Raw genomic sequence first — 22,181 nt, forward strand, 5'->3', positions numbered from 1 at the left:
TAATCTGAGAAGTCTGTTTTCAATATAGTCTCACAGTCAGAGTCAAATTGAAGCAGAATTGGAGCAGAGATAAACATTGATTTTAGATGCTTAAAAGCTTCCTCAGCCTTGCTCATCCACAAAAAAGAAATATTCTTGCATCTAAGAATTGTCAGTGAGGTCACAATCTTTGAGAAATCTCTGATAAATTGTTTATAGAAATTAGCAAAGTCTATAAATCCTTGTACACCTTTAAGAGTAGTAGATGTCACTCATTTCAAAACAGCTTTAATCTTCTCTGAATTCATTTATATACCCTTGCTCACTTCAATGATGAATTCAAGATATTTTATGCTGTTCACCTCAAGCTCACTTTTTCTGATATCTGCCTGCAAGCCTGCTTTCTGTAGATGCATAAGCATCTTTTGTATATGCTCACAATACTCCTGTAAGCTTCTTGAGAAAAATATCAAGATGTCATCTAAATAGACTGAGCAGAAGTCATTCAAATATTTATATAATGCTCAGTTGATATATTTTTGAAATATGCTCAGAGCATTGGTCAAATCAAAGGGTGTAATCAGCCACTCAAATAGTCTGTATCTGATTCTAAAGGCCATCATCCACTCATCACCTTCTGTGATTTGAATCTTGTAAAAAGCTGCAATAATGTCCAGCTTAGTGAATCATTTAGCCTGTTCAATTCACTGTAGAGTCTTACTGATTAATGATAAAGAATATCAATTCTTTCAGGTGATTTTGTTAAGAGCTCAATAGTTCACATAGAATTTTAGTTCACCCCCAGACTTCTTTGTGAATAGTATGAGAGTGGCTGCAGGGGAGTTGCTCACTCTAATAAAACTCTTATTCAGATAATCTGTAAGAGTTTTTTGCAAAGTCAGTAGTTCCTCTCAAGATATATTATATAATAGGCCCCAAGAGAGTTGTTCTGTGCTACCATCAGTCTATTTAATCAGTTCAATCTCATGATCTCTACCTGAGCCACAAAGTGGGGGTAGAGCATCAGTGACTTCCTTATCAAATATGTTCAAAAACTCATGATAATGTTCAGGCAGCTTTTGTCTAGGGTCAATCTTTAATTTCACTTCTAAAGTCTTTTGAATGTCAGTCAAACTGACAGTGAAGATCTTGATGTTTCACTTCTCTCAAGTACTCACAAGTCTAGAAAAGCTTACAGCAGAGATGGGAATCACATCAACTTTTGCATTTGAACTAGACTCTACCTCTATGCCACTCTCTTCAAATCTCACAATTCTTTGATGAAGGATCACAGTCACCTTTTGCTGGGCCAGCCAAGAGTCACCTAGATACATATCATGATCATATAACTCATTCACCATGTAAAGAAAGGCTCATTCAGTTATATGACCATCTATATCAATTTGAATGCCAGTCACTATGCTTGTGAAGAGTCTCATGAAGTCTTCAAAGTTAGTCATTTTAACAGAGGGAATTTCAATGCACAGGAGCTTATGCTTGTTAACATAGAATTGAGAAATAAGATCATAGACATTACATTCACTGTCTATCATTGCTCTAGTTGAAAAGGCATTATCTACTAAAGCATCAACAGTGAAGGGTTTGAATATCATCTTAGATTTAAATCTTCTTCATTGCTTTCTCATAAGCTTTTTATTTCACTCCTTTCAGTGTCTTTTGGTTGGAGCTACTCTTTTCTCAAATCCTCACTCATATTCACATTATTGTCATCCAGTACTGGCTCAGGGATCACCTTAGCTATCATGGAGATAGCAGAGTGTATAAAAGATTTGAATGAGCAGCTCTTAATCATATGACCTTCAGCTCCACATCTCAGACACAGGCCTTGCTCTCCTCATTGATTAACCTCTGTCTGATTTATCAATTTGATGTGGCAGGCACTTGGGGTCACAGCACCAGGAGAGAGATCTATCAGATCATCAGTAGAAGCTTGAGACTGATTTCATCAGTTAAGAACAGCATGACAAAGTAGAGAATGTGAATTAGATGTCATATGATTCAAAGAAGATCTGTCCTCACAATGTTTAGACCAATGCCTTAAAGTCTTAAGCTCAGAGAGTTGATGATCAACTAATCTAAGCTCTCTGCAGTAATTCTTATAGAGAGATAGTTCTCTTACACTCATCATGCCTTCCCTCAGCTTCATGCTTAGAACAGATTTCAAATACCTCTTTTTAATATGATCATTTCATCTGTGACCACCAGCTTCCAGCAGTAGCTGATTAAATCCAGGCAGAAAGTCAAAGAGAGCTCTTCTACTTTATTGTAGATTGTTGAGCTTTTGCATAGTCTTTTTCTGTCATGCAGAATCACTAAAGAGCATGTGTGTCTGCTTCAGTAAGCTCTCTACTGTGAAGTTGATCTTGTCCTTATTATTCTCAACTCAGAGATAAACTTGAGCTGCTACCATTCCTTTTAGTCTTGAGTATACATACCAAGCACATTTCTCATTATTACCTAAAGCTTTCTCATCAATCTTAAGTTTTGATTGAAGCTTTAGCTCTCACTGAGGGTAATGCTTCAGATTAAAATCATCATACTTCTTGCAGTCCAGTAGTTTGATCTTTGATCTTCTGACTGCAATGAGTGATTGTGAGTTCAATTGAGAGAGGGTTGATGTTGGAGTGTTCAAAGCTTGTCATAGATTAGCTATTTCAGCTTGCTGAGCTGCTATTAAATCTTTGTTCTCACATTGGACCTATTTCTGCTGTTGAAGAAAGGTCATCCATTGTTGTTTGAAGCTGCTGAAGGTGTCCCTGCTCATTGCTTCATGTTGATTCATTTGTTGTACAAGTCTGCCACTTTATCTCATTCAGCTAGACATTTTCAATGTTGCTTATTCATTTGTTAGCATGATTGCTAATCCAGTCTATTCATATATCAGTGCTATCACTGAACTTCATGATGCAGGATTTAAGACTCTCAATAGCCTATCATATATCAGCACATTTGCTGAGCTTTGTGATACAGGATTAAGGCTCCCAGTGGCCTATCAATGAAAGGAGTGAAGCAATTCGTAATGTAAAGGGTTAAGCTCTAAGAACTAGAGGCTAGTCCTCCTATATAACAAGGACGAATTGCTTGAGAAAGGGAAGAAAAGAATGAGATGAGAACTTGAGCTTAAGCAAGCTCACATAGCATGATCACATGCGCACATGCAAATGATGGCTAGGCTGAGTCAGCCAGCCAGAGCAAATCTAGGGGTTCAACCTCTTATAATATCACATATATAGTAGATTATTTACAATAATATAACTTTGATTTTGATCTTCTTTTTTGATTTTTTCAGCTCATTAATTATCAGAATATCTCTTCAATTATATTTATTTTGTAAAAGGCTTATGCTTCTAGCCATTAGAAGGAAATCAACTTATCATTTTGTATTTGAATCAGTAAGATCTACTTTGCTTACTGTGATGTAATAGATGTAATATAATTCTGAAAGAAAACTTTCTTGAAAATAAAATTATTAGATAAAAATATCACTTTGTATAGAAGTATTAGAAAACTGAACCCAGTTTCTATTATTATCTGAAACTAGCACATGTTGACAAATAGTATCTGATTGTCACTCTAGTCTTTTCTCTCAAAGTACTTATTGAAAAAGTTCTCAGTACTCTGAAATATGCAGTTATATATCTTCTTAAAGATTTTTATATTTATCAACTTACATCTCTACTTAGAGTTTTTTTATAATGATGAGGTGAATTTGACTAATATACTATAAAAGGTAGGATAGATGCTTGCCAGTGAAGTTGATTGTGAGATGATAACTATGAGATCAAGTATAGCTTACCAGATATCAATATCTGGTATATTTTAAATAATGAGCTGCGCTAACAATATCAAAAGTAGTTGTAGTTGAATTACCTTTGCAAATGCATTCAAAGATATCTGGAAGTTGAAAAGTCACATCATGATTACTTATTTCAGACTTAAGGTCAAGAGCTATCTCTTACCTCAGAAAAAAATAAGAAGTTGTGATATTATCTTTTGATAAATTTCATTCTGAGGATCAACTAAGATATCATATATTTGCTTTATCTTCTGAAGTGAGCCTCGTAACTGATTTAGCAAGTCTTTAAAAAGATACTTTGCGATGAGATCGTAATCACTATATAAAAAGTTGACCATATATAATGTTATGATATATGTAGCAATAGAAGAGATAGAGAAGTTTTAGAAATAAATTAAAAAATTTTAAACTAGTCTTGAATAATTTTTATATCTTCACATTTAGCCTGGTCATGATTATAGTGTCTGGAATAGTAGTTTTAGAGCTTTATACAGCATTTAATCAATCTCAAAATCCAGTTCTTGCTAACAATTTTGAAGGGAAGGTGGGGAGAAAGAGAGAGGGAAATTAGTAATAAAATGTTATAATGTAAAAAGGTAAAGCTATATCCTCAATAAATGCCAGCTAGAGAGGAAATCTTTGTTTAGCTAGATTTAATACTCATTAAACTAGCCTATCCTCTTTAACAGAAGATAATATATATGAATTTGTACATAAATTCATGCATGCAAACTGGTCATAAGGTTGATAGATGAAAGTTGAATGTGACACATTAAATAGCCTTGCAGCTTCATGAATTGAGGATATTTCTTGCTTTTAATAGCATTTATTACAAGTTCAAGCCTTTACTCTTGCTCTAGAGAATTTAAAGTCTTTTTATTGTGAATTGGTGGCATAATTGCATGAGGCTCAAACAAGCTATCAACATGCGGCCGACGAATCCCATTATTCAACCAGAACTTCTTTTTTACATTCGTCGTTAACTCGCTACGAATTGCATCTGAGTGGGGCGGTTTTCAGTGCAACATTGGAAATAAGTCTATATCTACACGGTTCTGTCAAGCTTCCTGTTCAAAGGTTTCTTTCGAATGACGTCACGGCAGTCTTGGGAGAACAGCATCCCACCAACGTTCATCTTAATGGCAATGTTGACAATATTGAACATATAGTTTAACAGTTTGGTGTTATTTTTATGGCTCCTCAATATTACGAGAACGAGCTTCAGCTCATCAAATTGGAGAACGAGTTACTGCACCAAGTTCGAGCTGAATTGTGTGAGGCTGTAAAGTGCGCCACGGGTATTCTCAAGGCTGAAGACCCAGAGCCGCATCCTGATGATAGCAATGCATTTGGCACCATCTACAACGGGTCTCTTGGTATGTGTTCTGCTTTTTCCATCTATGCGAAGGTTTGTCTGGGGGTTGAACATTCCAAATAGGAATTGCTCTCACGTTTCTCCGGCTAGAGGAGCAGGTTAGCTATATAGCAAATGAAGACGAAATCCCGTCTCTGGCATCTGAATTGGTCCAATTGGCTAGTTCGAGGATTAACCCTAATGTATCAGGGGTCAGTCAGTTGAGGACAAGGAGTCTTTCACCTTTGGCCTCAGGAACTCTTGGTGCTTCTCTCGTCCGTATCATAGCGGCGATTACTCGACCTACACCGCGAGCGATAGATTCGAGTGACCTGAATATTCTTCAAAACGCTGCTGAGCTATCTCTCAAACAGGGGACAATGTTAGGCGGCGATGAAGCATTATACGGACGTGTTGGCCTATTGTGGGCTCTTTTGTACATTCGCCAACACTGCCTCGATGAGGAAAATATGGATGTTTTGATTCTACTGTTCACGATGATCCTAAGAATTGTGAATGTAATTTTAGAGACTGGAAGGCTAGGCGTAGACGAATATCAATAGTTATATGGACAATAGAGTGTCCTACTACTTATGTGGCCATGGCATGGTAAATACTACATCGGAGCGTGAGCATTTCCCCCACAACATCTCCTACGTTTCCTTGGATGACCTATGCTGACTTGAAATTGCCTTCAGAATTCATGGGACAGGTAAGCAAGTATTCCAGTTTACTGGGGTGAAAACGACTTAACATTGATCTAGCTGGTATTTTGGCCATTCTTCTTTCCTGCAATCTTGAGGAGCTTGACGATGGAGCCACCCACCATCTACCCATCATCGCACAAACTATAAATAGCCTATGCAGGCTTACCATCGAGAATGGCGGCCACCTTCCCTCATCACTTCCAATTCACTCATCCTCCCGTCATTCCCCTTATGTACAAATTTGCCACGGTTCCCCAGGCCTACTTATCCTGCTTGCCCAAGCAAGAAGCATCCCCGACCTAACACGGTCATTCTGGGAGCCAGATTGGGATGAAGCCATCCGGCTTGGCAGTGAGCAAGTTTGGGAACAAGGACTGCTATTCAAAGGCGGCGGATTGTGTCATGGCATCTCCGGAAACGCGTGGCCCTTCCTAATGCTACACGATAGCTTTGAGTATGGACAGGAAAACATAGCTCAGGCGAAACTCTCATTCAGAGACAGGACTGGCATTATCCCTTCAGAAGAAGAGGACCTCACGCCAGATTATTTTCTGTCGAGAGCCTTGTCGTTGCTGCTCTATGCGCAGAAGACTCCACCTTTCCACCGTCGAATATCTCCTGGCGAGCTCCGGTTTCGCATGCCAGATACTCCCTACAGCCTTTTCGAGGGGCTGGCAGGGACCTGCGCTGCGTGGGCTGAAGCCTGTGTGGTCATTGAGGCTCGGTTGAGGAAAAATAAATTGGATGAAGAGGGCAGTGGGGCCGTTTCTGAAAAGAGGGATGAGTTACTTTCTAAGCACCTGAATCATGAATTGGGATTTCCTGGGATTACATTGGGAGGAATCCGTTGATTCTGTTCAATTAACATATCTTATTCGAATGAACTATGTTACGGTTTAATTTACATTTTATTCTGCTCCGTTGAGCCCTGTTAATAATGAATGGATTCGTCATTGGGGATGGCTAATTCTGGATGGGTAGTACTATCGCACCGGTCCATTTGATAGTTCCGGAGATCAACGTCTGTCTCAGTTAGCCTTAGGGTAGTCTCCAGCTGCCGGCGCTGTATATAACTCCTGCTTCTCCCCTAGGGTGTATGATGTTAATGAGCACATATCGTAACAATGACCACGAGATCACGGAACTGGTATGTAAATTTTAACATCTATCGAAATATTCCAACATGTATGGCGCTCCCATGTACATCGGAAAATGGATCACAAGCCACCATCAGGGTCATCATCCGCCAATAAGGCAGCATAATCATCCACAGACGCAAATACCGGTAAGTGCTTGAGCTTCCTCTTCTTTTGCCTTCTCGTAAGCTTGCCTCCCTTGCCTCCCTTGTCCGTAGCTGCAGCGATAAGTTCTTGAACTTCGCTATCCAGATCAGAAGGTATTTCCTCATCACTGTCACGAAAGGCATCTTCATCTGAGACGTCCATCTCAAATGCATCCTCGCCTCCGAATCCTTCGAACTCTTCGCTTCCTTCGGCCACAACGGCTTCTTTGTCTTCTGGTTCTTCCCCTAGCTCTCCCTCATCATCGCCACTTTCCACATCATCCATGTCGAGATCTTCAAGATCACCATCATCTCCATCTCCCATAGCTGACGCCAAATCATCAACATCGATATCATCCTCACTTCCCCCTTCACCCTCAAGCTCCGGTCGGGAGTGAACAAGCGCCTTCCAAATCTCCGACTCTGCATCATACTCATCTCCATCTCCACCCCTACCCCGGAAACCAGATTTCTTCTTCGATTTAATTTTGCGCGCGTTGTCCTGATCCATGCGGTTAAAGTACTCGTGGAAAAATACATCTTCAGCGGCAACTTCATCGTATTGCTTTTTCCAGAATGTTTCTTTGTTCACAGGTTCTTGGCACTTGGCAGTAGTTCCTCCAGAGGTAACCAATAAGCCCTTGCTCTCGCCTCCTGCGAGAGGCTGCATAATCGAATTCCCACGCATAACGGGGGCCGCTTTGGGATTGCGGTAGGCAAATCTGTCCAAAAAATGAGTAAGGGTGTGGATTGAAAGGTCTGGCTTTCCGGACATGGTGGTGTGATCTAGTAAATGGGAAGCGTTGACAGAAACGGAGGGATGGAAATGAGAAAGAAAAGGAAGCTACATTTAAGATTAGTGACAACCGTCCAGTCATATGAGATAAAATCAAGAGCACTACTTACTAGTTCCCAGAGACAACTTCTATCAGCATTGCTGTGTTCAGGATCTCTTTTACGAGGGTCATATCGAATTTCCATTTTCTTCTCTGCCTGATCTGGCGCCCGCCCAACAGTCTGCTCTTCATCTTCAGGAACATCTCTAAAGGCTTCCTCATCGTCGTCTTCGATGTTCTCCGGGTCATCCATCAGTGAAGATAGACTTGGAAAGGCCTTTTCCAGCTCCCTTATTAAATAGAACACTCCACAAATAAAGGGAGGTTGATGCAGTCCGAGAATTTGAACGAGTCGCTTCACGAAAGCCTTCACTCTTTTGTCATTCAAGTCGAACTTGAGAGATTTATATAGGAGATTTAGATACAACGACTGTTTTGAAGATGTGGATATTCGAGGATCAAGCAAAGACTCATATAGGGTTCGATAGAAACGGTCCAAAGAAACCTGGTGAGAAGAGGATAGTTGCTGGATAAGCATCAAAGCTTGGATGCTTGTGTTGAAATTGGAAGAGTGCGTAATGATGAATAACGTATCGATATGTTTGGAAAGCCTAAAATGCAAAAATGGATGTAAGAAACCAGAATGAATAATAGTAGGTGATCGGGGTCAGACTTACTTTTCGACATCAGAACTAGTAAATGGGTAAGCTCGATTAACTCCAGTTAAAACACCTGCAGTAAGCTTCTCGCGTAACTCATCCTCCTGCGCCTGGCCTTTCGGAACTGCAGCGCAACCTTGTCGCTTCTTAGATTTACCATCATGTTTGCCATGCTTACGCTCAGAATGACGCGCAGAATCCTTGGCCGGCTTCAACAGCGTAACGAAAAGACCGAAGTAAATATCGAGAAGCTTAGAGGCGACATTCTCCTCACCACTGCTCAACACGGTCTGGTTAAGAGTAATGATTGCGTAGTATTTCGCGTGCTGACTTTGGCTTGGTCTAAAGAGTATGTCTGATTCAATCGCTGAGATTATAGTTGTCTTCATTAATGGGTGGGCTTGTTCGAGTTGAAGTAGAAGATACGAAGCCCGCGAAGCTATCTTTTTGTTTGGGTCGCCAAGTTTATTGACCAGAAGACGTAACAGATTGGATTCTTGCTCCGGCTTCTCTTTCAAGAGCTCGTAAACATAGGTTACTGCTCTGGATCGTGAAAATTCGATTTCATCATTACACCACACTTCGAGGATTTTCAGAATTTCGAAGTATTGCTCTTTCAAAAAATCCTCAAAGGCCCAAACGATGAGATGGCTCCGCTCTAAACCATTGGGTAAAGGATTTGACGACATCCAGTCACCAGGAACACCCTCAAGAGCAGCCAACAATGCGGGTTGGTTGGCCAATGATTTGAGTCTGCGATCACTGGGAAGGAGTGTGCCTTGGGCAAAGAGATCTTTAAGCGACCTAAGAACCTCAACAGCTTGGGCTCGACTTCGCTTTTTAGCGAGTCCAACAAGGTTCTCCAATGCTTTCACATTATGTATAGGTGACTCTTGTACCGCTAATGTCAAGGCGGACACCTTATCGCTTAGGGTTCCGGAAGAAACAATTGTGGAATAGAACTTGCGGGAAGATAACGATTGCTGTGCAGCTGCAAAGGCTTGATTTTCCAAGTCAAGGAGATAGAGTGCATATTCCCGAATACGGTCCAAGATGTGCCGGGAGATGCCGCTCCTCTTCGTTGATTCTAAAGAAATTGGGGGTAGAGGTATGGCATACCAATCAGGTCGAGGTTCGACGACCTAACGCCAGGTCAGATTTGAGTTGGGATCGAACTGAAGGGAAAATGACAACTAACCATGTTGGACAACCGTGAGTTATGGAGCTGGTTCAACTTTTTTGATTCACTATCTTCTGCATGAGTTGGTTTCTTAAGGTTAATTTTCTTTGGAGGCTCCTTTGATGGCTTGGATTCCTTCGGAGAGTTTGCTTCTCTTGATGGCTTTGAAGCTGGAACCGGTGTAACAGCTTCCGCAACGGAAACTTTTTTGCTCGGAGGTTTGGATGCCGGGGATGGATTACCGCCCTTCAGCATTTGTGCGATATCATTTCGGAGAGTGTTTTCGTTAACCTGCTTCCCGTCCTGCTTGGGAGTAACCGCAGACATTTCCATCTCCGAGTCAGAGTCAATTCCCGCTAGAAGGTCGTAGTCCTCTTTACTCCCTCCAATCGCATATATTTCATTTTCCAATTTATTTCCATGTCCTTCTCGTTTTCCCTTAGGCCGTTCTCTTCCTTTTACAGCTCCCTGAGGAGCTATTACCTCTCCATTCCAATCTCGCTTCTTCTCCTTCCTGTTATCCGACTTAACTTCAGCCTGTGGTCCCGCATATTTTCGATTTCCCAATTCATCGGTGGGAGCTTTTACCTCCTTCTGTGGCAGAGTTTCCGCGCCGACCCGGCCCTGTAAGCGCTGTTCAATGCGCTTTGTGAGGTTGGCTAGAATTCCATCGGAGAGGTCTGGAAGTGAGTCGGTATTGGAGACGGGAGGTTTGGCAGGTTTTTCCGCAGCCGAAATTGCAATATCGTTTGCGGAAGAACGCCTTCCCTTCGTCTTTGACTTCCCCATCGTATGAACTGTGGCTGTATAGCGCACAGAAATTGCTAGATTATGTGTTTCCTAACCCTCATTTTCTCGAAGCCAAAAGTTATTTTTTTGATACTGGATGCGTCGGAAGGGGTTTCTCCGAAAATCCGACACTGAAGGCACGGGCCATCGAATTTTATAAGGTTGGACAATCAAATGAGATTGATTCAATTGCATATAGAATTGGCAATATATCTCAAATCTGGAAGGGGTTTTTCTTTTTCTTTTTTTAAGTTTATGCGTTATGGATGTTTAATTGAGTCTCTCTTTTAAATGTGGCTCCTATGAATGTCACCTTGTTTGGAGCTGGACGGCCTCGTCGATTTCCTCTCATCCCGTATCCTTCCCAATTTCACCGATGTAGATTTCATGTATGTTGACTGCATAACATTCAATGTGTTTGAATAGCTTTGCAGAGCTAACTAATATACAGAATGATGGAAGAAGTCGACTCTCAGGCTTCTGGACTCCGACGGGAGGAATCAGCAAAAAGTCCGGGACTCATGGTATGATCCGAGACCTCCTCACACTTACGAACATAGACTGATCAATTCTTTGGCAGATGCAAATGATTTACTGATTCAAGGCGGTTTTCTTCGTCAGGTGGGATCAAACGTCCCCATCTTCTATTTTCTTTGGCTCACCATTCTTAGGCCTATTCAGGGGTATTCCATTTACTTCCGCTTGGGCTGCGGGTGCAGGAGAAGCTCGAACGCCTGATTGATAAGCACATGCGCACACTTGGTAAGATTTCCAAGTCTTCTATCATTTGACTGGTCGTATGTTTACCGTAGCGACAAGGGGCATCGAAGCTATCTTTATCATCCATATCCTCCCAGGCTTTGTGGGAAAAGTCTGGAAGACTCAAAAAGGATTCAGAGGTATTCTGCAATTTCCTCCCAATCCCTCAATACATTAACTGAGACAATGGACATTAGTTTTTTAAATTTGAAGACCGAAAAGAGGCTAGGTTTCTCCTTGCTCCGACCCACGAAGAGGAAATAACCTCCCTTGTAGAGAGTTCTGTGAGCTCATACAGAGACCTTCCATTACGATTGTATCAATTTGGTGAGTTCCGATCTGGTTTCAAATCACCATATACTGCTAACGAGTACTTTTGAATTTGTAGGCAGGAAATATCGGGATGAGCCAAGGCCGCGACAGGGGTTACTTCGCGGCAGAGAATTCATGATGAAAGATCTCTATACTTTCGATTACAGTGCTGAGAAGGCAATAGAAACTTACAACGCTGTCAAAGAGGCCTACATACGACTATTCAATGAGCTCAAGTTGCCATACATTGTGGCTGCTGCAGATTCCGGCAACATGGGAGGAAGTTTAAGTCACGAATTTCATCTCCCAAATTCGAAAGGCGAAGACACTATTGTTAGCTGTTCCAGCTGCGGTCATGTATACAATGAAGAACTTTCCGACGGGAAAGCATACAAGGATCCTGTCGAACAATCAACATATTCAATTCTCGATACAGAGTCTGCAGGATTAGGGAAACAACAAGCCCCTACGATCTCAACTGACATGTGGATGAGCATTTCAAAAGATAGAAAAACTCTTGTAAGAGTTTTCTACTCGAAGTATCTGGTACAGGAGGGTCACTCCGACCCAGTGGAACGCAAGATCAATTCACATGCCGTTAGAGCGATCGCTCGAGAAGCGGGAGTGGATCTCGATGCCGGAGTAAGCAGCCCGTTGATGAAATGGCAAGCTAGAGCCAGTCAAGATCCTCAAGTCTCTGCGGCTCAATCTAGTTATCCTGCTATTTTGGATATTTATGATTACCGCGTCCGACCTTGCGATCGTCCTCCACTACCAGCAGGACAGAGCAAGGAAACTCTAGAACAGCTAAATGTGCAATTCTTGTCCATTCACCAGTACCCGGGGACTAATGCAAAACTCGACTGCGTTAGTGCTGCGGCTGGAGACAGGTGTTCTAAGTGCGGTGAAAACTCGGTAGAAACACACACTGCCATTGAACTTGCCCATACATTCCATCTCGGAACTCGATATAGCGAAGTGCTAAATGCTTCTGTGGCTATACCTTCTTCAATTTTAAGAGGTAGCTTAACAACGGAAAGAACAGCTTTAGCTCAATCAAGCAGAACGGTATCGGTTCCTCTTGAAATGGGATGTCATGGTATTGGTGTTTCCCGGATGATTGCTGCTGTTGCGGACACCCTGGCAGACCCCAAAGGACTCAATTGGCCCAGGGTCATCTCTCCCTTCGATGTTATAATCATTTCAGACAGAGAGCTGGAGAAGGAAGCTGAACAAGTCTACGACACGCTCATGGAAAGTCAGAAAGCCGACGTCGATGCGATAATTGACGATAGAGAGAAGAGTCTCACATGGAAACTCAGAGATGCAGATTTGATTGGGTATCCTGTGATAATCGTCATTGGGAAGTCGTGGAAGAGAGACAACAAACTGGAGATTCAATGTCGACGATTAGAGAATTTTCGGGAAACAGTATCACTACAGGATTTGCGCTTTTATACCAAGTCGTTGCTTGATAGGCTCTAGAAGAAGGTGGTCTTACTTTCTGTTACGTTGTGATATTCCCTCAACATGTATTATTATAAGGGTTTGGGTCCAGGGATAGTTTAATATATTGTCACCTTCTAATATTTGAAGGCCCTGAGCGAGTCAAAATTGATTCTTTTGGTCCTCCGTGTTTCTCAAATATAGGTTGGACAAAAGGTTCGCATGTATTATATTTTACACCAAATTTTTCCAAAGATTTCCATTTCTGAAATTGTCTCTCGCTTTTACATAGATTTCTCTCTGTAAATGAACCATTTAATGATATATTTTGAAGCCCATAGGCTCTCCTCAATTAGTGCATATCGATAGTGCTGGCACATTTTCCTGGTTGTCCTTCATAGCGACTAACAACTTCCATCCAGACCCATCAAATTTGTTAGTATGTCAAACTATAATTACTCTCCACAACTCAAACAACATAACAAGATATGCTGAACCATCTCCTCCCGGATGCCCAATCACTATTATTTACATCCCAAAATAATTAATCGTCTACCTCTGTCCATTCAATTCATACCCCTCTACACAACAAAACCGAGAATATGTCCTCGCAGTCCTCTTTCGCGCAGCCAGAGCCTAGTGAAACCCCTCCAGGAGCAAGTCCGTCCAAACAATCCAACTGCCCCAAAATTTCCCGTTCCCAATTCTCAACTCCATGCCCCTCTATCTATGGAAAATAGACAAATCATTCCTTAATTCCCGCTCCTAGATTTCTAATCAACTAACCTGAAAGCCAAATCACCAGTTGACCTCGCAACCCTTTCCACCCCGCAACTCCGCTCCCTCCAATCCCGTCTGAGCTCAGAGCTGGAACATCTGACAAGCTCCCACGCAAAATTACGAAACGCTCAGTCAAAGTTCCGCGATTGCATCCGCTCGATAAATGACGGTATAACCCCTCCCACCGGAGGTACAAATGGTGCTGGGGGAGGTACTGTGGCCGGGGAAAGTGACGATATTCTGGTTCCGTTGACGAGCTCTTTGTATGTCAAAGGAACCCTGGCAGATAGGAAGAATGTAATTGTGGATGTGGGGACGGGATTTTATGTTGAGAAGGTGTGTAATTTCTATGCTTTACGCTTCCCTAGTATTGTGCAATTGGGTGTATCCTAGAATCATGGGATTAGGGTCGTTTACTACGCCTGTTTTACTAAGAAACCCACAAGTTTCTATCCGCTAACTAATTTTCCCTTGCTTAAATCTAGACAATGCCAAAGGCCATCGCCTTCTACAACGCAAAGGTCGAAGAGCTAGACACAAATCTACGAGAGTTGGAGAAAGTCGTGCAATTGAAGAGCATGAATCTACGGACAATCGAGGAGTGTACGTTTTCTAATATTTTTCTTTGTGCTTAGATAGTCTCCGATCTAACAGGTCCTAAACAGTCCTCCGCCAAAAGCTCCTTAGTGAAGCTACTACAGGACCATCCAGTTCCGGGGGTGGTGGTGATGCTTAATTATATGTCATCTTATTACTTTAGATAACTAGTTATCCGATATAACAATGCCCTGCATTTGGCTTATTCAACACTACGATATGCCTGGGGTTATATTGCGCATATAGGGGCCTTTCATCATGCCAGGCAATTGTCAAAATATGCTCAAACTGGTTTTGACCCTTTGCCTTTCCTATGGCCTTTAACAAATTTAGAGAACAGATCATTGCCAGGTTATTGCGGCGCGGGCTCCTTATACGCCCTCCTCATCATCGGAGTTAAACAACTGGGAGATATTATATTTCTGGTTTTTGGACTTGGCTTCTAACATGGAATTAAATTTGCTACCTACACAGTCATGGATCAGGAAGTCGAACTGTGTGAGCTGTTAGTAAACTCCCGTTAATATTCCTTGCTGGCTGTTAATATATAAATCTGGCCTCTTTAGGGTGAAAACGATCCTTGGTAGCGAATGCAAGAAGGGACCATCTTTGTTATGATTGCTTGCCTCAACTACGTTTGTTTGCAGCAAAGTTGATGTTAATGCGTTGGGTGGTAAAAATCCGTCCTTGACAAATTCCCACCCGTCCGCATAAACATTATCAAGAAGACGAGTTAAAAAATTAGGACATTTGGGAGTGAGAAAAGAACGTATGTCAAATGCCACAATTCATCGATGTTAATGGGTCATTGGCCAATCCTTCAATCTGTTTACAAACTCTTATTCGGCATCGATTGATGCAATTTCCTTTCCAAGAGACTGCGACAACTGCGCAACTCCTCACGATAAAGCAGTGTCTTATGCCTAGGACTTGTTTGGGACCTTACTCGTTTTCGTAGGTTTAATATGCTCACTAGGAGCAACTTCAAACCGCTCAGTGACATCACTACCTCGTTCGGGAGCCAAAAGCAGTGCTACCTGGTTGACTAAGTGGATGAATTGGTTAAATCCAGCATTAACATCTGTCAAGGGCACATCATCAACGTAGGGAAAGAAGGTGATCAGACTAGCATTCCAATCGGCGGCTTCCCCAATCCTGAAGCTACCAATTTTGCCTAGCATGTTATCCCATTCGTCGTGAAATATGGATGCGCCCCATGTCGTTTCAGCCGTTTGGTTCATTTGGTTACGGTAATTGCTGCTGGTATAAATGGGACCTGAATGAACGGCGGGATGGTACGTATCATACCGCGCAAGCTCAAAGATGTACCTAGAACCTTTCAGACAATACCTAAGCGCTGATTTCTCCGTAACTTTAGAAACAGAAATAAAATCCGAAAATGTAACTCGCTGTTTCGCAGCACCACGAAGCCCATCTGTAGGACCGCTCTTGAATTGGACTGAGTGAGCAAAGCTTTTTAGAGATTTTTCAATGGTTGACAGTTCCTGAAAGTCAAGTGCTTTGATTTCCAATTGCCAATCAGATCTGTTGAAGAGTTAGATGTTTGTTTTCGATTAAACTGCCTCAGCTACTAAGTGGGTTTGGGTTTGGGGAATACAAACTTTTCGAAGTCTACAACCCCAATTTGAAGTGGTGGTCGTTTATCTCCAAGTCCATAGTCACCATGAGGCTTTACCCACCGTCGCTGGGACACCTCAAAAATATCGGGGCTGAAACGGGACTCTCTAAATTCGGCCTCCAAGCGGAGCAATGCTTCATTAACATCTTCAAATTCGATATTTACGGCGTAGAACGGTTTATTATCTTCCAACAATTCGACCTGTGGGTCAAACGGTGTAAGGATATCTGAAGCCTGTGAACATCGAGTTATTAAGTCACCATCACAGCGCTTAAATCCAAGGCTTGAATTGCAAAACGTTAGCAATGGGATAATCCCAAAACGCACGGGAGCGACATACCCAGGAATAAGACGGCCCTTTGTTCCCCCATAGAAAAGCATGTTTCGAAATTCTTCAAACGAGTACCGTGGCTTCGAATCTGAAGGAACTCGGTAATTTTCAAGAACAAATTTCCCAAAATTCACCCGCATTCGCACATGGCCCACTAGGAATCGCACGCTCTGAAGAGCTTGATTGACGGCACTACGCAAGCGAAGCTCGTTCTTTGAAGAAAGCAAATTTCCTCTATCAAAGCTAACTCTCAAATCAGACGAATATAAATGTCCTCCGAAGAGTACAGGTACTGCCTCGATAGTACGGCAACCAGGTCGGCGGCATTCGACCAAGCCTATTTCCGTTTTCAGGAGATCGACGTTAGGAATTCGGACTAGATATAACTTGGTTTTGATGCCCATTTCCGTCACAAGGTTCGCCCATTTTGCTCGGAACCGCTTGACAATTTCGATGATAATTCCGTGATCGTGACCATCGACTCGAATATATTTTTGCTCATCTGGAGATTCCTTATATAGATAGATATAATAGCCAAATTCTTCACGGATGGCATCCAGAGCTTCCAGGTCTTTCCCAAGAGCTGTCTCCACTGGAATTTCATCTTCTGGCCAAAGGAAAAGCATCTAAAGTGCGCATATAATTGTTAGCTCTTATGAATTCGTAATATGGTTCAAAATAAGCCGTACCGTTTCCGAAAATGTAATAGAAGAATCGGGCCTCTGTCTTAATTGCTGAAGCAACCCCTGGCGCCTTTCCGTAAGTTCATTGCGTATCTCCTTGGCCGCCAAATAACGTGTGAGTTTTGCGAAATGATCCGTGTGTTTTTTGGCTTTGTCTGCAAAAAGCAATTAGCCACATAGAACACCGTAGGGTTTGCACTCAAGTAGCATACCATTAGGATAGAGGCTAATTCTAGTATCAACCGATCCAGGGCCTTCGTATATCCGCTGATCCTCGCCTCCAGCAGCAGCATTGTTCCCTCTGAGTTTCCATTGTTGCCACGACCTCGGAGCCAGACAGGCACACCTCTACCTACAGGAATAGGTCCTCCTGGACCCCTGCGTGCTGCTAGTGCTCCGTCGTTGTCAGAATTGCCTAGACATGTTAACTCTAGTTTCTATATAAAACAGGGAATTCCTACCGCTACTTGGGTTTCTATTTTGATTAGGGACACCTCCTGGTGACTTTTTATCAACGGGGTTACTTGATCGGGGGGTGGCCTGTTTATCCTCCAAGTCCAGCCTCCACACTGAAAGAAGTCAGCGAACGCACAGGAGGCCCAAATAACCGTAGCTATCCAAACATGAGGCAGTCTCATTGTTTACCTTTTGCGCCTAACATTTCGTACCTAGAACCACTTTAGCACACTTGTATATCAGTCAGGGGGACTGGGGAATTAGAGTTTCTCACTCTGCCATTCTCTTATTTAGAGTGTAGGAACCTCGAATGATAGATATAAGTGAAAAATACACTGAAATGTATCAAGAATAAGGAAGGAACAAAATGGAAGAGACACGAATCAAAATAGGGAACTCTGTGAGATCCACACAGGCATGGTATGGGTTTGACTATGGAAGAGAATGATGAATCCGAGGAAAAAGACAATATCTAGACCAGATATTGCCGTGAGATAGAACGGGAACTTAGCTTCTTTATCATTTCGTAGAGAGTAGCATTTCTGGCAAACATTCAATATCAAGAGATTGCGGTGATATTCAGCAATGAAAGAAACAAAGTAAAGGAATAGGTTGCCATGGAAGCTGGTAACACTGCACTTCCCCAGCAAGCATAATTGAACCCCGCAATTATGAATTCTAAAGCACCCACCCATCATACTATTCAATCCCATGACACGTCATATGTGTGAGATATTGCAAATGAGAGAACTTTCATATAACATCATCCACCTATATACCTATAAAACGCGTCTGAGGCGTAAATCCACCAGTTCTGACGTTGCGGAATCCGGGATATCAATAAACCCGGCATCAACGCAAAAACCCGCTTATCTAAGCCTCTAAGCTTCTCCAAGCAACAACGCAAAAACACCGCAACCAAACACCAAGCTCAATCCCGCCGAACCCCAATTCCAATTCCTCCCCGCCCGCCCTTCCGCATCCACTTTTAAAAGTTCCAACCGTGCACGGAACATAGTTTGCCACCATGTCTGGGAGCCGCGGAGCTCAGTACGGCCCTCAATTGTTACCCCTTCCCCCCACAGTCCAAGAGCCGGGCTAACTTCTCCAATGTGCTTCTTAACATAGGTTCAACCAACATGTGCTCATCGACACAACCCCCATGCCAGATAACATCCCCAAGGTCAAAGAGATCGGGGCCACATCCGCCCCTCTGATGAGCGCATCATTTTTTATCGGCGACCGCTGCAGGGCATTCAATGACGATTACATGAAGTGCAAGACGGAGGCTAATGGAAAGGGCGAGCTAGAATGCTTGAGAGAAGGCCGGAAAGTTACCCGTTGCGCAGCTAGTGTGTATGTATTTGTCGATACTGAAGGCATTGTTATAGGTTTTTTATTTTTATTTTTATTTTTTTCTCTGTTCCCGAATGCTGGCGTTGCTAAATTGTTTAGTTAGTATCAAGGATATCAACGCAAACTGCTTCGACCAATTCAAGGCTCATTGGGAATGTTTAGAACAGAATAACCACCAGTTATGGCAATGCCGGAGGCCCGAGGTTGCGCTGAATGCTTGTGTATTTGAGAAAATTGTACGCTACTTTTCATTTCGTGTTTCTCCCAATCAATCAAGAAAAGTCCGGACAGGTGATTGTGACTGACATATCTCGTGACAATAGGGACTAAAGAAAGAAATCCCCGATACCCCCAAGGGCCAGACCCCAATCCATCTTCGAGAAAAGCAGATCTATGCCAATTACTCTGGACCGCAATATTAGATTATTGTACTTCATCTTAGCCTGGTGAAAAACTAACACAAAAGATCTCGTTTGCTCTGTACATAGATACACATTATTAGTTCGAATGCTTACACGGTTTTTTACTCCGTTGAAACTTAAGTTCATTTAATTTGTCTAGAAATTGTATATGCTCCGCTTAATCACTGTCCTTTTCCCTCCAACACCGTCTACCTTCACAGTTTAGCAAGCTCTCGCCGCTGCCGCCACTTCTTCATCCTCTGCGCATACTCCGGCTGCACCGGTACATGCACCTTGTGGTGCTCCGCTGTGGCATACACCACCTTTCCATCCGGCGACTCCATCACTGCGCTTATAAGAGCCATGGTTCGCCCGTGCTGGACAACGTTGGCTCTGATGCGTATCGTTGTGCCTGTTACTCTTCGATAAAATAGAGGGGTGGATGGCTTAGTATGTATAATCAAAAATGGGAGAATGAAAGGAGCAACAATGTTTTGTATTTTCTCGTAGATATTCATACCTATGGGCACAGCTTTCAGATAAGAGATATTCAGTGATCGGGTAACGCCAGCTAGGAACCTATATGGAAAGTTTAGAGTCCCGATGTTGATCGTTGTGTATCTGCTGTGTTGAACTTACTCCCAGTATCCCTCCCTCGCGATAGGATTCATGGAAATGGCAGTGCACATATCTGCATATTGCACCAGTTAATCTCCGCTACAATCAATTCGATAATAAAAGGGAAAGGGAATTCAAGTCACGTACCAAATATGACCCCATAAGCACCGCCATGCATCACACCTAATTTTCAGGGGAAACTCTAATTAGCGTATCCGCCATTAGGAATAACTAATATAAATATTTGTCCTACCGTTCAAATTCGCCCAGAATTCTGTGATAGTAAGTTCCCAGACTGCTCCCCCGGACGGACTGGCATCGATCAGGCGCAAGTCTTGCATGAGTTGTCTATCATAGCCCTGTATTCCATGAGGTAAAGGGAAGATAAACGTAGGCGTCAGTTTTGAAAGGGATATTGAGTCATCATTTCATGAACGCCGTTGAAAGTAAATGTATTTTTCCAGATATAAACGGGATATGGCTACAGATACAGACTTTGAAATTCTTCTCCTTCATAATCCCCTTGTACCTGAAGAAAAAGCGTTAGCATATAGATAGTTAACTATAGAAGAGTAATACCCTGTTCAAGGTCAGATGCAGTGATTCTTTAAACTTACACTTCACAAAACCCTTCCACAGCCTCCCTCGCCGCCCTCCGTCTCGCACCATCGTCGTTGGTCATCTTATTTGAACACGTCTTCTTCTTTCCAGAAACCCAGTGCACGTATATATACGTACATGTAAATCTTAATACCGTCCACTCCACTTACACCCAATACCTAAGCCAAGTTGGTGTGTCGACTTAGTAGAGGCACGAACGGTCCTGCCCTTTTATCGGGGCCCAGCAGCAGTCGTGGATATATATCCCGTACTATTCTGTAGAGAATGATATCTACCTAGATAACTTTCTCGTTTCTCTCTTTTCCGAACGGGGTTGTTGGAAATATACCATCCAACAATTCGATTTGCACATTCATTCATTCAATTGAACAAATAGATACTCATTCCAGCATCGACGTAATCGCATTCCATCAATCTACATAGATAAAATGATGTATGGGATATAGATCTGACGCAATTGACCGTGGGTGAAGATACTCTCCCCCCCCTTTCATGAATCGACAAGCGGTTCCGTCATCTAACCAAGTGAATCCGCGGACGATTGACCTCGGTCCAACGTTTTCCAGCGAAGTCCTAATTTCAAGTCGGGATTAGCCCGCTTCGTTCTATAAGTTGTCACGTGATGTGTTAAATTTCAAAGAGATTAGATATTTATATTTATATTTATATTTTAAATAGCTGGAGTTCTGGAAAGTAATGGAAGAGTCAGTGGAATCGATAATCGTGAGGAGATTTGTTCTTGAGAAAGATCACGTTGTTGAATGCGAATAAAGAAAAAAAATTCTTTTTTGTTTTGTTTATTTTTCCTTTTGCTAAAGAGTTGGTTTTAAAGTGTCTAACATTAACTCCTACAACCCCTATTTACAAGTTCATTGGCTGCTATCCAGCAGCATTGGGGGATATATATATATTTATATACAGGCATGCATGTATCTCTTTGGTACAGATAATTGTTAGTGGGAAAGGGGGAGAGGTAAGGAGGTATGTATATGCAGGTTCATGAGGAATGAGTAAAAGCGATGCTCTGAGAATATGTACGGGGAAGTTATTACGACCACAAAGGCCCAAAGAGAAGAGAAGAAGAATCAGGGGAATAGGGAATGAAACAAGAGGGTGCAACAGTACCAACTCTCCTCCCCCCCAGCTCAACCCCCCTCCACAAATCTAAAAAGACTACCCCAGCCTCGGAATCCTTACTCTCACAGCCGCAACCCTCCTCCTCACCTCCGTCCAAATACTCAACCCCCTCAACTTATCCTCCAACTGCCTATCCCCATTAACCACGCGCAGCCATAAAAGCACACACCCCAACACTGCAATATCCCAACACAACTGCCGGATACTAATCCAGACAAGCCATTTAATCCACGCCCACAGACTTGAGCGGCGACGACTGTTCAGGGCGCGTGTCTCCATCTGTTCTCTCATCGCGGCCACTTCAGCTGTCATTTTGGTCATGGCTTGCTCGATGCGCCGGCGCCAGCCGGCGATTGTAGAGGCCTTTTATCCTCCATCTTTGGGCCTTGCCTTTTAGTTTTCCTCCTTTTCTAAAGCACCGGGAAGGCCGCCCGGCGGGCAT

General features: G+C 42.6%; 8 protein-coding genes across 8 annotated transcripts in view; 4 read left to right on the top strand and 4 right to left on the bottom strand.

Annotated features, from left to right (window-relative positions):
- Nucleotides 1-4,988: 4,988 nt before the first annotated feature.
- Nucleotides 4,989-6,708, top strand: PAAG_03046 (hypothetical protein; the record flags this gene model as incomplete). The annotated part of the gene is made up of 5 exons (XM_015844826.1): nucleotides 4,989-5,172; nucleotides 5,235-5,668; nucleotides 5,729-5,778; nucleotides 5,849-5,862; nucleotides 5,915-6,708. The coding sequence occupies 5 exons, from the start codon at nucleotides 4,989-4,991 to the stop codon at nucleotides 6,706-6,708; spliced, it is 1,476 nt and encodes a 491-aa protein (XP_015702032.1).
- A 366-nt stretch (nucleotides 6,709-7,074) lies between these two features.
- On the bottom strand, nucleotides 7,075-10,603 carry PAAG_03047 (CCAAT-box-binding transcription factor; the record flags this gene model as incomplete). The annotated part of the gene is made up of 4 exons (XM_002794456.2): nucleotides 7,075-7,983; nucleotides 8,046-8,586; nucleotides 8,653-9,776; nucleotides 9,833-10,603. 4 exons carry the CDS (start codon nucleotides 10,601-10,603, stop codon nucleotides 7,075-7,077), a joined length of 3,345 nt encoding a protein of 1,114 aa, XP_002794502.1.
- Nucleotides 10,604-10,909: 306 nt separating this feature from the next.
- On the top strand, nucleotides 10,910-13,159 carry PAAG_03048 (prolyl-tRNA synthetase; the record flags this gene model as incomplete). The annotated part of the gene is made up of 6 exons (XM_015844827.1): nucleotides 10,910-10,992; nucleotides 11,055-11,127; nucleotides 11,275-11,365; nucleotides 11,423-11,502; nucleotides 11,560-11,689; nucleotides 11,751-13,159. 6 exons carry the CDS (start codon nucleotides 10,910-10,912, stop codon nucleotides 13,157-13,159), a joined length of 1,866 nt encoding a protein of 621 aa, XP_015702033.1.
- A 563-nt stretch (nucleotides 13,160-13,722) lies between these two features.
- On the top strand, nucleotides 13,723-14,636 carry PAAG_03049 (hypothetical protein; the record flags this gene model as incomplete). Its single annotated transcript, XM_015844828.1, has 4 exons — nucleotides 13,723-13,780; nucleotides 13,914-14,236; nucleotides 14,386-14,503; nucleotides 14,566-14,636. The coding sequence occupies 4 exons, from the start codon at nucleotides 13,723-13,725 to the stop codon at nucleotides 14,634-14,636; spliced, it is 570 nt and encodes a 189-aa protein (XP_015702034.1).
- Nucleotides 14,637-15,420: 784 nt separating this feature from the next.
- On the bottom strand, nucleotides 15,421-17,811 carry PAAG_03050 (hypothetical protein; the record flags this gene model as incomplete). Its single annotated transcript, XM_015844829.1, has 7 exons — nucleotides 15,421-16,042; nucleotides 16,120-16,419; nucleotides 16,477-17,093; nucleotides 17,157-17,305; nucleotides 17,350-17,565; nucleotides 17,612-17,719; nucleotides 17,796-17,811. 7 exons carry the CDS (start codon nucleotides 17,809-17,811, stop codon nucleotides 15,421-15,423), a joined length of 2,028 nt encoding a protein of 675 aa, XP_015702035.1.
- Nucleotides 17,812-18,633: 822 nt separating this feature from the next.
- On the top strand, nucleotides 18,634-19,384 carry PAAG_03051 (NADH-ubiquinone oxidoreductase 20.8 kDa subunit; the record flags this gene model as incomplete). The annotated part of the gene is made up of 4 exons (XM_015844830.1): nucleotides 18,634-18,656; nucleotides 18,735-18,962; nucleotides 19,066-19,198; nucleotides 19,286-19,384. 4 exons carry the CDS (start codon nucleotides 18,634-18,636, stop codon nucleotides 19,382-19,384), a joined length of 483 nt encoding a protein of 160 aa, XP_015702036.1.
- Nucleotides 19,385-19,578: 194 nt separating this feature from the next.
- PAAG_03052 (hypothetical protein) lies at nucleotides 19,579-20,663 on the bottom strand (the record flags this gene model as incomplete). The annotated part of the gene is made up of 7 exons (XM_002794461.2): nucleotides 19,579-19,775; nucleotides 19,884-19,942; nucleotides 20,003-20,054; nucleotides 20,129-20,164; nucleotides 20,235-20,340; nucleotides 20,477-20,510; nucleotides 20,599-20,663. 7 exons carry the CDS (start codon nucleotides 20,661-20,663, stop codon nucleotides 19,579-19,581), a joined length of 549 nt encoding a protein of 182 aa, XP_002794507.1.
- Nucleotides 20,664-22,040: 1,377 nt separating this feature from the next.
- The window catches only part of PAAG_11684 (hypothetical protein), a gene marked incomplete at both ends in the record, with an annotated part of 846 nt that continues 705 nt past the window's right edge, over nucleotides 22,041-22,181 (bottom strand). The window contains one exon of the mRNA XM_015847284.1: nucleotides 22,041-22,129. Within this exon, the coding sequence (XP_015703073.1) occupies nucleotides 22,041-22,129 (89 nt within the window). The remainder of the gene's footprint in view (nucleotides 22,130-22,181) is intronic.

This window comes from Paracoccidioides lutzii (genome assembly GCF_000150705.2).
Source record: "Paracoccidioides lutzii Pb01 unplaced genomic scaffold supercont2.8, whole genome shotgun sequence".
NCBI classification, from domain to species: Eukaryota; Fungi; Ascomycota; class Eurotiomycetes; order Onygenales; family Ajellomycetaceae; genus Paracoccidioides; species Paracoccidioides lutzii.